This window comes from Alternaria conjuncta (genome assembly GCF_024043145.1).
Source record: "Alternaria conjuncta strain BMP 0040 chromosome Unknown scaffold_1, whole genome shotgun sequence".
Lineage (NCBI taxonomy): Eukaryota > Fungi > Ascomycota > Dothideomycetes > Pleosporales > Pleosporaceae > Alternaria > Alternaria conjuncta.
The window spans coordinates 293,642-305,926 of NW_026250090.1; the positions used below are offsets into that span (position 1 = coordinate 293,642).

The following is a 12,285-nucleotide window of genomic DNA, read 5'->3' on the forward strand; positions in this document are numbered from 1 at the left end:
GCGAAGATTGCGGAGATGTTGGGACGGATGCCATCCGTCACTGCTGAAACAAGAGAAAGGAGTGGCTGTGGTTGACGAACGCGACTGAAGCGGGAAGTGCGGTTTACGTAAGCCTCACGCGTCGTGGTGGTGGTATCGAGCCTGGGCACCCTCCTGCGCCGGCCTGCCTGCCTGCTTTCCTGCGAACCGCCCTCTTCGTCGCAAGGACCCATATTTCTCACATGAAGCCACAATGCTCTTTCGTTGCAGTCAATCCGGGGATAAGCAGAGCCAGGCGAGCGCCTCGCGTCTGGTTGCCTGGCTGCCTGGTTAGCGCCTGCCTCGCCACCTGCTCTGTGGTGGCCTTTTCCACTCCGCGCTCGCATACCTGATCAATACCGCTGTCACGGAAGAGAGCTCGTTCCCTTGACATGTCGTCTGATATACCCACGCCTGAACTCAGTGCTGATGCACTGTCTCCATTAGCGCATGCAAGCAAGTCCCAGCGCGTGCTTTCGTGCGTGCTATGCGCGCAAAGAAAGGTCAAATGTGACCGGGCTTTTCCTTGCTCAAACTGCAAGAAGGCGGGTGTGCAATGCATTCCCGCAGCGACGCAACCACGGCAACGACGTCGCAGATTTGCCGAACGGGAGCTGCTTGAGCGTCTTCGCCACTACGAAGACCTCTTGAAAACGAACGGCATTGCCTTCCAACCCTTACATGCATCTTCGAACTTATCCACAGGGCCCCACGAAAGTAACGCCAGTCGTGGTCAGGAGATTTCCAGAGCTCAATCGTCCACCATATCAGATACCGACAACACCCAACCCAAGTACGCAGAAACTGTAGCACTTGAAAAAGACACTACTAACTGTACTAGGAGTTTTTGGCTTGCCTTACACCGATTAGCATACGATGCTGATGACGACGGCAGCGACGACGATTCCGAGAACAGCGGCTCTTCGCAACACGCATTACAGCAAGCGCAGATTGTGCAAGCCTGGGACAACCTCTATGCGCAAAAACTATACCGTAACGAAGATCTCTTGTTCTGCTCGCGTAGTACGGCCGTCGACCTATCAGTTCTCCATCCCCCACAAAGCCAGGTGTTCAAGCTTTGGCAACTGTACCTTGAGAATGTCGACCCATTATTGAAGCTCACCCATACGCCTACCCTCCAGCCACGCATCATCGATGCCGCTAGCGACATCTCACATATCGATCCAAATTTGGAGGCTCTAATGTTCTCCATCTATTGCATGGCTATTTTCAGCCTCAACCAGGAGCAGTGTCAATCATGGTTTGGTAGGCCCAAGCCGGACCTGATCAGATCTTACCAGTTGGGTGCAAGGGAGGCGCTGCTGAATTGTAACTTCTTGAAGTCTAACGATCGAGAATGCTTGACAGCCGTTCATCTCTACCTGGTCTCACTCAAACCAGACACAGACCCACGGTCATTGTCTTCGATGCTAGGGGCTGCTGTTCGCATTGCTCAGCGAATGGGTATTGATGCCGAATCTGCCAATTCCAGACATTGCGTGCTAGAGGCCGAATTGCGCAGAAGACTATGGTGGTCTCTCTCACTCTTTGACAACAGGATGTCTGAAATGACCGAGAGCAAGTCCACTACGTTAATCCCGACATGGGATTGCAAAGCCCCGCTCAACGTCAACGATTTCAACTTACGAGTCGAGACCAAGACCCCTCCTGTTGAGTCTGAGGTCGTTTCCGAAGCCTTATTTCCAGTCATCCGTAGCCAGATTGGCGAGTTCATTCGTCAAAGCCCATCTCATTTGGACTTCATCAATCCGGCCCTGAAGTCCTTCTCCAAGAAGGCATTTGACGCCTCCTATTCAGGGCTTGACGAGCTTGCCGCTTTTGAGTCAACGATAGAGCAAAAGTATCTTACGCGTTGCGATGCTCAAAACCCGCTGCACTTTCTAACCATGTGGATGGCGCGCGCGTCACTCGCAAAGATCGGATTTGCACAATACCTATCAAACAACTCGAAGGGACTTGCGCAAGGAAGTGAGGAGCAGCGCAACGTTGGTCTTGGATTTGCGCACCGTATGCTTGAGTGCGATACGCTGCTCATGACCTCACCCCTCATAGCAAATTTCCGCTGGGTTGTCTACATGCACTTCCCGTTCCCTGCCTATATTCATCTCGCCCAAGAGTTGAAAATACGCCCACTAGGCCAACTCGCAGATCGATGGTGGCAGGCAATGAGCGAGAACTGCGCCGCTCGGTTGATGGACTTCGAGAAAAAGGACAGCCCGGTGGAGACCAAGCCCAACAACCCTTTCTTCACACTCTTTGGGGGGCTTGTTCTACAAGCTTGGTCGGCACGTGAAGCAATAACGTCCGAACAATCGGATCCACCAGCTATCGTGACGCAAATCAGACAAAAGATGGCCCTAAGGGACAAACTAGCGGCAGAGTCGCAATTCCAGACGCCAGGTCTTGATGATCCACAAACGTCCGAGCTCATTAGTTTGGACAGTCTCGGCTCCCAATCGAGCGTTACCCGTGGCAGTGGCATGAATCTGGGCTGTGTAGCTTTCCCCATGGAACAAGCTTCGATGAACTACAATGGCAATCCATGGAATTGGCCAATGCCGGCTTGGGCTGGAATGCCCGGTCAAGGCTGGTGAACCTACTGTGTTCACGCATAGATCCTCTTGTTCGATGAGTACCTCATACGACACGTGATCGTGCCCATAGAAGCCATCGCCAAGACGGGCTGCTCTTTGCATCAATAGACTGACTCGAGCAGTGAGAACCAAGGTGTCTCAGCTGTCACGACAGATTCACCGAGCCTCCCTTTGAGTTCCGAGTCAAAAGTCCAGTCCAAGCGCTGCCATCGTCTCGGCTGGCCTAGCCGCATTCACACCAGGATACCCCAATCGCCTTCTGCACTCCGGCCGTTGTGCCGGCAGTCGTCACTTTTGACCTTTCAACGTCATGCATCGCAGCTACAATGGTTTGCGTTACTGAAATTTAGAGTACATTATTAAGCCGGCTTTAAATCGTGTGGATCCGCCACGATACCTCCGATAGAGCTGTTCCTGCAATTCCCATGCGCTGGGAACAGGGGCGGAGTTTTGACGGTGGTTATTCACATGAAGTTCTTTTTTTGTAGATAACGTCTCCCTGATGGGCACAGGGGTGGGGTGGAGCGTTGGCCTTGGCGTTTCAAGCAGCCTGACAAGGAATCGATAATTGCCAGCTGGCGCGTGTAGAATCACCGCCGCAATCCTTCAGCAGGCCGTTCAGGATGTATGAAATACTGTCAGGTATCGCACTTTGTCAGAGGAAAAGGCACATGTCCCCATGAAAATGTGGGAACTGGGGTCATCGCATCAGCATAACAACTCATTACAACAATGCGACACTCCACATCACGACCCAGGAGCCGAGATCCATTCGATCTTTTGCTTGAGGCGCAGTCAACAGCATGACTCCAGGAACACCGAGCATACCGATAGTGGCATCATCGCTAACCTGCCTGGGTCTCCCGGCCCGCTACCGTTGACATGAACCCCCTGTTAGGTCCGGATCTGGTGCCATTAGCGCTATCGAAGATACTAAAATACGATATATAGGTGTGCATATACAGGGTAGCTACTCACGAACGGTTCCCATCTTGGCAGTACGCTATCCTGTTCGATGCTAGGTCTACAATCCCCTCGTTCGTTTCAACGGTATCCATTTTTGCAAACTCCTATGCGGGTCACCGTTATGGGATCGTGGCTGGGACGGGTATATAGATAGTTGACGCCAGTCCTCCGATTCCTGCCTCAGGCCAGTTGTCTGATTTCACATCCAAGATGCAGGTCCGCACTCTTTTCGCCGTGCTTTCGGCAGCCACTCTTTTACAATTCACCAACGCTCTTAATGCTTGCCCTGGCAACGACGATATCTTTACTGGAGCGGAAGGCATCAGATATCGAGTTTGCCCCGGTACCGACCTTACAGGACCTACGACATCGATCAAACGCGTTGCTTCGGTTACAGCATGTGCAAAACTCTGCGACAAGAGTATGGACTGCTTCAAGGCAGTGTTTGATACCAAGACCAAAGATTGCCACTTCAAGGATCTTACCGGCCTGAACTGGGTTGCCAACGATCGCTTCCAGGTCATCCAAGCAGAGCAAGTGAACATCGCTCGCTGCCCTGCTGGCGAATGGACGTATCACAGAAACAGAGTAAGTCTGCTCCCCAGTAGCTCGAGACACGCGGACATTAACATTGCACCCCTAGAAACAATACAGCATCTGCCCTGGCACCGACATCCGCGGACCAAGCGAGAAGGTATGGCAAGGCGTGAACACATTTGATACCTGTGCCTACCTTTGCGCCAACTGGGCCACATGTACCGCCGCTGTCTACGACTCTGCCAAGAAGGCTTGCCACATCAAAGCCGACTCGCGCAGTAACACTTTGATCTGGTCAACCGACAAACGCTTCGATGTAATGCGTCTCAATGTAGCGCCTGCGCCTGCGAAGGATGGTGAATGGTCAGATCTTATCCGCCTGCCCGTCATCCCGGTTGCTGCATATGTCGTCCCGGAATACCCTGTCTCGGAACGTCTTCTCGTATTCTCGAGTTGGGGCGCTGATGCTTTCGGAGGTGCTGGTGGACGCACTCAATTTGCGGACTACAACTTCAACACGTAAGTCATAGTGGTCCAGTATCATCAACGCACGCTAACATTCTCTCAGTGGAGCTGTTTCAGCTCGTACAGTGAGCAACACTCATCACGACATGTTCTGTCCCGCAATGAGCAGTCTTCAGGACGGAAAGCTTCTGATCCAAGGAGGATCTGACGCTTCCGCGGCCAGTCTTTATGATCCAGCATCAAACGGATTCACTCGTGCACCCGACATGTTAGTCTTTTCTAGCTCAATGATATGAACTTCATACTAATGATACTTAGGAAAATGGCTCGCGGCTACCAATCATCCACGACGACATCCGACAACCGCGTTTTCACCATCGGAGGTGCATACTCTGGTCCACGCAAGGGTAAAGACGGCGAAGTGTACGACCCTGCCACCAACGCCTGGACGGCACTGCCAAACGCGAAGATGAAGGCTATGCTCACGACCGACCATGAAGGCATCTGGCGTGAAGACAACCATGCATGGTTGTTTGGTTGGAAGAACGCCTCCGTTTTCCAGGCCGGTCCAAGCAAGGCCATGAACTGGTACGGTACCAAGGGAACTGGATCGCAAGTCGCTGCTGGTATTCGTGACCCCATTGATGATGCGATGTGTGGAATCTTCGTCATGTACGATGCCACTGCTGGCAAGATCTTGAGTGCTGGCGGCGCGCCTGACTACACCAACGCAGACGCCAACGCTCGGGCCCACATCACTACAATCGGCGAGCCGAACACCCCTGCCAAGGTTGAGCGAGTCGCGGACATGGCATACCCTCGCGGTTTCTCCAACGCGGTCGTTCTGCCTGACGGAAAAGTTCTCGTAAGCGGTGGTCAGAAACGCTCATTGGTCTTCACCGATACGGATGGAGCTCTCTACCCAGAATTGTTCGACCCAGCCACCAAATCTTGGAAGACTCTAGCACCACAAGCTGTCCCCCGCAACTATCACTCAGTCAGCATCCTGCTAGCCGATGGACGCGTTTTCTCCGGTGGCGGTGGTCTCTGCTACGTCGCGCAGGGAGTTGGCCGCAGCTCCGCCAACTGCAACAAACTCGTCGACCATGCCGATGGCCAGATCTTTTCCCCACCATATCTCTTCAACAACGACGGTACCCCCGCAACCCGACCAGTCATCAGCTCTTTGAGCGCGGAGAGCGTCAAGGTTGGGGGCAAACTGACCATCCAAGTTGAGACGTCTACACCAGGCCTCAAGTTCGCCTTGGTCCGCTTCGGCAGCGTCACACACTCTGTCAACACCGATCAGCGCCGCGTGCCTTTGACCAACGTCAAGGGTGATGGATGCAGTTACACTGCTACACTACCCGACGACAGTGGCATTCTCATCCCAGGTGCCTACTACGTCTTTGTCATGTCGAAGGAGGGAGTTCCTAGCATCGCCCGGACTGTACAGATCGTACTCCCATGAGTTTACCGTGGCACGGGTAGGCCCACATACTGGATGTCGCAACGCTCTTTACGCACCACTCGCTTTCATACGTCACCATCACATTAGCCTAACCCATAAGTCTTTCATTTCCCTACATAGTTAGTATATAATGTATATTACAAGATAATGTATACTATGAGTACAGAGGATGAGCAATCAAAATATCATCCTCATGTTAAAAATTCTTCGTATAGATGAGTGATTTACCCGTCAAGTTTGCCTGACTTTGCACATCCCGGTAGTTGAGCCTCCCCCAAGGATCTAAACTTCATCGCATCTTTCGGCTAATATCCTGCAAGCAACCAGATTGTACTGAACGTATCACCCGTTACAGATGACACATGTGCTGTCAATATGGGAATTTGGATTCTAGTTGGGCTAGCTTATTAATCTTGGTGACACCATGCCGGCTGTTAGTTGCCTGACACCGCTCACGAACTGTGTACGCCAGCTTTTCTCAGCTTCTCAACCCGCATACAATTACACCCGAACCAATTGTACGCTCTCAGCAAACCGTACTTCCTAGTTGTCACTAGACGCCCTAGCCCCGCTAACTGTCACTGTTCTTCGGACTCCGAGACCTGCTAGCGAACCTGACATCTACGACCACGAAATGACACTGTGAGACATACACACTCAAGAGCTATTGCCTGCGAGGCCAAATGTGTTTACGATCAGTTTTAGATAGAGTGCTCGCGTTCCATGTGGAAGAGGGCTATACGAAATGTAGGAGGATGTGGCGCTCACGATGCGCGGAAGCAGAAAGGCGTCATGACATCGATCAGCACCAGCAGGGCTTTCACGATCGCAAGACTATCGACTTGAAACGTTCCCTATACACACGATGAGCGTTGCCAGCATCTCACACATGTCTCGAAGGACCTTGGCCGCTGGGGCTGGCACTAGAGACATGGTAAGCTACGCGTATATAGTACGTAGCCTCGACTTTGGCCAGGAGCACCTATCAAAGCGGTCTCAGAACGTCGTTACTTGAGTCCTCATATTGCAAGAGAGCCATCATGTACTTCTCTCCCCTCCTCTTCAGCCTCGGCGCTCTGGCAGCCACATTTACGGCCAATCCAGCACCCACACAACTTACAGAAGCACTGCCTGCACTAGATGCAGGAACAGCCGAGCTAGGCCGCGACGCACTATCCGGCAACCTGCCCAAGAACCTTGCCAAGATTTGGATCTTCAGCAACCTCAATTGCGATCAGAACAACGGTCCTGCTTGGAACATCTACGTACTTCCCGGCGAGGACAGATGCATTCCGTATCAGAATGTTGGATCGATCTTCGCGTGGTACGAGTCTGATATCGGGTACGTTCTCAGGTTCTGCTTCAAGGGAGGTGAACTGACGTGTGGTCTCGTTGTTGTAGGCATTGCACGACTACGATTCATAGTGGTAGTAATTGCAGAGGCAGCAGTATGACGCCGTATAACAAGATGTGCACTAGTGAGTTGTTCGCGTCGCTCAGCGTCTCGTGCCCGAAGGTGTAAGAGCATCGGTCGCATTACTCTCCCAAGTGCATCAAGAGGGGTGTGCCCTTCTGGGAAGATGCTGTAGAAGTGGTCGTTGCGATGAGGAGCAGATTTCTTCCAGGTGTTCTTCTGTTTCTTCACAAGTAAATCACTCAATAAGGCTCACTATTGTACCGAAACAACTTGATTTGGCTTTACGGTACTGTGCTAGCCGTGACCCATACCCATCAGTGGAAAAGTCTTCATCCACCGTTCGCAAACCACTGCGCGTGATAGTCATCCATCCCCTTCATGAATCCTCCTAAGCATCTCAAACTGCTCTAGTGTGGGAACTTCCAGTCCTCGGGGCCCTCGGGGCCGGGCCAAAAGAATCCGCCATCCTTGTCCCAAGGCTCGTCAAACTCGGAGGAAGAGTCATAATCCGATACATGGCGGCATCGGTAACAGCGGTCCACGGACTTGTCGAACGGGACTCCATCCCGGTATGCTGCTGCGCAATCAGCGCACACGGTGTTCCGGATCCTGTCCATGCAGACGGCGCACTGTGTCCTGAGGAACTCCGATGGCTTATCGGAGGACTTCTTGCAGGTCACTATGCAGCCATGCTGCTCCTTGACCGGGCGTTCGTGCCAAACGATCCTGTCTTTGCCGCTGTGAGCGGCCGTGGAAGTGGCCAAGAGGGCCACGGCGGCGGCGACGGAGAGGAGGAAACGCATCTTTGGTAAGGGCCTGGAGGTCTTAGTTAGTATTAGTAGGGAAACAGGTTAGGCAAGTAGTACGAGAGTGGTATCGTTTTGAAACTATTTTCCATTAGCCAGTTGTAATAAGTAAAGGGGAAGCTGTTCGTACATTTGCGTGGGGTTGTTTCTCCTAAGACTTGATTGACTTGTGTTGAGACTGGAAGTTACTGCTATATGGTGAGAGGAAAAGGACATGAGAGGAGGGATGTGAAGGCTTTTATATGAACACAAGTCGAATAGAAATCGCTAGACCTTTGGTAAGCTAACGAAATTTCTCTATCGCACTGTTGCAGAACCATGCCTATACATGGACAGAATTAGCATTACCGAGATCTCATACGAGAACGAAAGCGATTTGCAAGTGGCCTCAGGTCACGAGGATCACCAGCCAATCGTGTGTATGGCGTCGCGAATTCCGGTGAGTTATTCAATGACCTTCAAGACGTGAATCTGGTCGACCCAAGCAATAGGATAATGTGCTTCCCGTAGTTGACAATGGTTCATCGTATGCTGCGTATGTGTGAGGCTCTCATAAGAGACAACCGTTTTTTTGTTCGTTCGTACCTTGGCTCAGGCATCTAGTACCAGAATTCATTGCTTTCGCGAGTGCTCCAATCTAAGGGTAAATTTTGGTATGGACGTAGTTTGGAATAGGTAGGCTTTGAGTGGTTCGTCGGTACCGGTTATCGCGGAACCAGTGAGCCTGGCACAGAACATTATCTGGGACGTACTCGCTGGATCATATACATTGATTCCTAGGGGCCAACAGACCGCTTATACTTGCATGGCGCGATTTAGTGATGAGATACGGCCTCGAGATATGAGCTTCATCGCATGCGCCATGCTCCTAGCTATGCACTATCCTGGCGTAACGTTTGCAGTTCCGTGGCAACCCAAAACGCGTACAGTATAGTCGGAATTCGACATGATGCACCGCTGCTCATTCTATGTACCAGGCCAGGAAAAAAAGGGATATCGAGCATCCCCGTCGAGAGTTGGGCATCGTAGCCAAACCACCAAAGTCATGATGCCTACGCTGTCGTAACGCCTGACACCGGGTATGAATTAGCAAGGTAAAACTCAGAGAGCGGAATGATGACGAAAGCGCTCTACGAAAGAGTGATGTCGCTACCTTCCCCATTCTGTTCCATCGTAGTATCGTCCCCATCGCCGCCTGCCAGGACCTTGGTCTGAGGTCGGTATCCGTCTGGTGGGCCTACACCAGGTGTGCACGCTGCGACATTGCCATCCTCGTCGACGAACTCGAAGTTGTAGCGGGACAGCAGATGAGGGATCGCCGAAAGTTGTGGTCCGTAGCGCGCGGTATTATCGTAGAGCTCGAACAACGGAACGGCGAGGAGTTTCATGTTCTTTGGAACGCTGAGAACCTCTGCGAAGTATTAGCAATTGTACATATTGTGGAAGACAGGCGACTCGAGTCGACATACTGCTACGGGGAAGCTGGATGAAGTACAGCTTCTTGCATTCCTTTGGCCTGGTGACATGCGCAGGGATGAAAGGGTACATGAAGGTCTCGAAGTTGGGCCGCCACCACTGCGCCAGCGTGTCGCCAACTACCCACTCGTCGTTTACGCCTTCGCCTGTGAACTGTGTGCCCACTGGTGCGAGGCGCTCGTTCAGCCTCGCCTTGAAGCCCTCAATCTCGTCGTCTTCGGCGCGGAGGTAATCGCCAGGTCTGTCTGACGTCAGTGAGGGTACAAGATGGAGGATGCGAAGACATACAGCTTGAAGAAGGCGTTTGCGATCTGCAACATAAGGATGTGCGGGTGGTTGTGCTCATGGCAGACCAGGATGCCTTCGCAGGTCCGTCGCATGCCATGCTCCGAGTAGTGCTCTTCTAACCGCTTGAGCCGGGCAAGGACGGAAGGGTCTTCTTCGGGCTGGCCATCCTTGGTGCCAAATGTGTAGTTGCTTAGAGGGAACAAGCGGATGGTCTTTGGCTGGTTGCCGTTGAAGTCTTTGGGAATGACGGGGCTGCTTCAATTAGCTAATGCAATAGGCATGGCTTGTCGGACGTACGGGTATGAGCTCTGGGAAGCTTCCTTGACTATGGTGGACATGGTGGGCGCGAATGGGTCGTGTAAGCGGTGGGTTGCTTGTTGCGTCGCGACAATCGAGCAGTCGCGGCGAGCTTGCAGGGATTCAGGGTCTCGCTACACGTGATGATGCGCGGACCTGGGGCTGCCCCACGGGAGCTGCCACAGATGCACCACGCTGTCGTCATCACCGCAACTAAACTTTCAAGGTTGTCAAGAACTCATTGATCGCGCGTGGTATCAGTATGGCACAGACAGCTTTGATCACCGGTGGTAAATAGCCTCCACGTATGTGTTACTGCTAGCTGACCGCAGAGCGAAGCTAGTGGTCTGCTCGGCCGGCAAGTGCAGCGAGAGTTCTTGTTAGATGGCTGGAAGTCTGTCGGCACTGGTCTGCATCGCATCACTGCTCCAGATGTGGTGAAGCTGGACATTTTGGATCAGAATGAGATCGCCAGGGTGCTTGATGAAGTCAACCCGAAAGTCGTCGTCCACTGTGCTGCCAACCGCTTCCCTGACTCTTGCACCAATGACCCAGAAGCGGCCAGGAAATTGAACATAGACGCGAGTCGAGCGCTGGCTGAAGCCACCATCTCTCGGGCAATCTTCCTCATATACATCTCAACAGACTACGTCTTTGCAGGAAGACCTGGAGAAGCTCCTTACAAGACAGATTCGACGCCGAGCCCACCTAATACGTAAGTCTGGGTTTATCACACTATAGTCGTCGCGGATTTTGGGTCGTTCATCCATGTCTTCGGAGTCTGCTCCAAGAACCACGCTATCTCAGGATAATGCTGGGCGAGGTGTCTGATCACAGCTGACACTCCATCAGGTATGGCCAAACCAAGCTGGAAGGCGAACAGGCCGTTCTTGAGGCTGCTGCCAAAACTGGCGCAAAGAACAAAGTCGTCATTCTTCGAGTACCGGTCCTCTACGGATCCTGCGATGAGCCCAAAGACAGTGCAGTCAATGTCCTCATGTCGCAATTGTGGAACGCCCAACAGATAGAGCATGGTCAACCCAAAATTCAAGTCGACGACTATGCGCTTCGATACCCTACCAACACTCAAGACGTTGGCCGAGTATGCCGCGACATAGCGAAGCTGTATCTTGATCCCGCGAACGCGTAAGCCAAACCCGCGTCTTCGATTGATGAGATGCTTCTCTGATACAGTGCTGACGGCCTGTTATAGGAAGCGCGAGCTACCCAAAGTCCTTCATTTCAGTTCGGAAGACCGCATGACTAAATGGCAGATCTGCCAAACATTCTCCGATATCATGGGGTTGTCGCTCGACAATATGGAGCCCTTCAAACCTGACGAAGAACCAAAAGACGGCACCATCAGGCCTTACGACTGCCATCTGGACACTAGCGCGCTACGGGACCTGGGTATCGATGTATCAACAGTTGACTTCCGCACATGGTGGTAAGTTCTACGCGCTGTCGCTTTTCACCGCTCACGATTTTGCAGGAGGCGAGAAGTTGGGGCTTTCCGCTGAGGATTATCCCGGTTGACAACACACAAACGTCTATCGGTAGATCATCAGCAAAGCCTCCAGAAAGTGACAACCTTGTGCTCTTGCTGCATAATGGTCAGGTGTCTCAATATTGCTAGTCGCAAAGCCAAGATTGCGACGCCGGTAGATCTCCGCGACGTGCCCCAAGTATAGCTATCCGTACCTGCGTTTTTACTGTTACAGAAAAGTCTGAACCCACTTACCGCACATCTCGGATATCGCATTGGATGTTCCAGCGCCGGCCCGCAATCGTCGCGTTCCGAGGTTGTGGTTCTTGCCCTAATCGGGCCTGCGGTCGCTAAATGATTGGATGGTAGCCATCTTTGCGGCGCAGTCTCGCGCCTTGAGTTTTGGGGGCGCTTATGCTCCACGATAATGCTGTTAAGTATCT

The 12,285-nt window shown here is 52.4% G+C and overlaps 5 protein-coding genes across 5 annotated transcripts; 4 read left to right on the forward strand and 1 right to left on the reverse strand.

The window, feature by feature from the left end:
- Positions 1–699: 699 nt before the first annotated feature.
- Positions 700–2,633, forward strand: J4E85_000101 (uncharacterized protein; the record flags this gene model as incomplete). The annotated part of the gene is made up of 2 exons (XM_051464395.1): positions 700–811; positions 889–2,633. 2 exons carry the CDS (start codon positions 700–702, stop codon positions 2,631–2,633), a joined length of 1,857 nt encoding a protein of 618 aa, XP_051330916.1.
- Positions 2,634–3,809: 1,176 nt separating this feature from the next.
- J4E85_000102 (uncharacterized protein) lies at positions 3,810–6,072 on the forward strand (the record flags this gene model as incomplete). Its single annotated transcript, XM_051464396.1, has 4 exons — positions 3,810–4,187; positions 4,243–4,655; positions 4,705–4,869; positions 4,920–6,072. The coding sequence occupies 4 exons, from the start codon at positions 3,810–3,812 to the stop codon at positions 6,070–6,072; spliced, it is 2,109 nt and encodes a 702-aa protein (XP_051330917.1).
- Positions 6,073–7,112: 1,040 nt separating this feature from the next.
- J4E85_000103 (uncharacterized protein) lies at positions 7,113–7,526 on the forward strand (the record flags this gene model as incomplete). Its single annotated transcript, XM_051464397.1, is given in 2 exon segments — positions 7,113–7,414; positions 7,427–7,526. The coding sequence occupies 2 exon segments, from the start codon at positions 7,113–7,115 to the stop codon at positions 7,524–7,526; spliced, it is 402 nt and encodes a 133-aa protein (XP_051330918.1).
- A 1,899-nt stretch (positions 7,527–9,425) lies between these two features.
- Positions 9,426–10,397, reverse strand: J4E85_000104 (uncharacterized protein; the record flags this gene model as incomplete). Its single annotated transcript, XM_051464398.1, has 4 exons — positions 9,426–9,706; positions 9,765–10,012; positions 10,060–10,311; positions 10,357–10,397. The coding sequence occupies 4 exons, from the start codon at positions 10,395–10,397 to the stop codon at positions 9,426–9,428; spliced, it is 822 nt and encodes a 273-aa protein (XP_051330919.1).
- Positions 10,398–10,618: 221 nt separating this feature from the next.
- Positions 10,619–11,876, forward strand: J4E85_000105 (uncharacterized protein; the record flags this gene model as incomplete). Its single annotated transcript, XM_051464399.1, has 5 exons — positions 10,619–10,646; positions 10,696–11,071; positions 11,209–11,502; positions 11,570–11,803; positions 11,849–11,876. The coding sequence occupies 5 exons, from the start codon at positions 10,619–10,621 to the stop codon at positions 11,874–11,876; spliced, it is 960 nt and encodes a 319-aa protein (XP_051330920.1).
- Between the last annotated feature and the right edge of the window lie 409 nt (positions 11,877–12,285).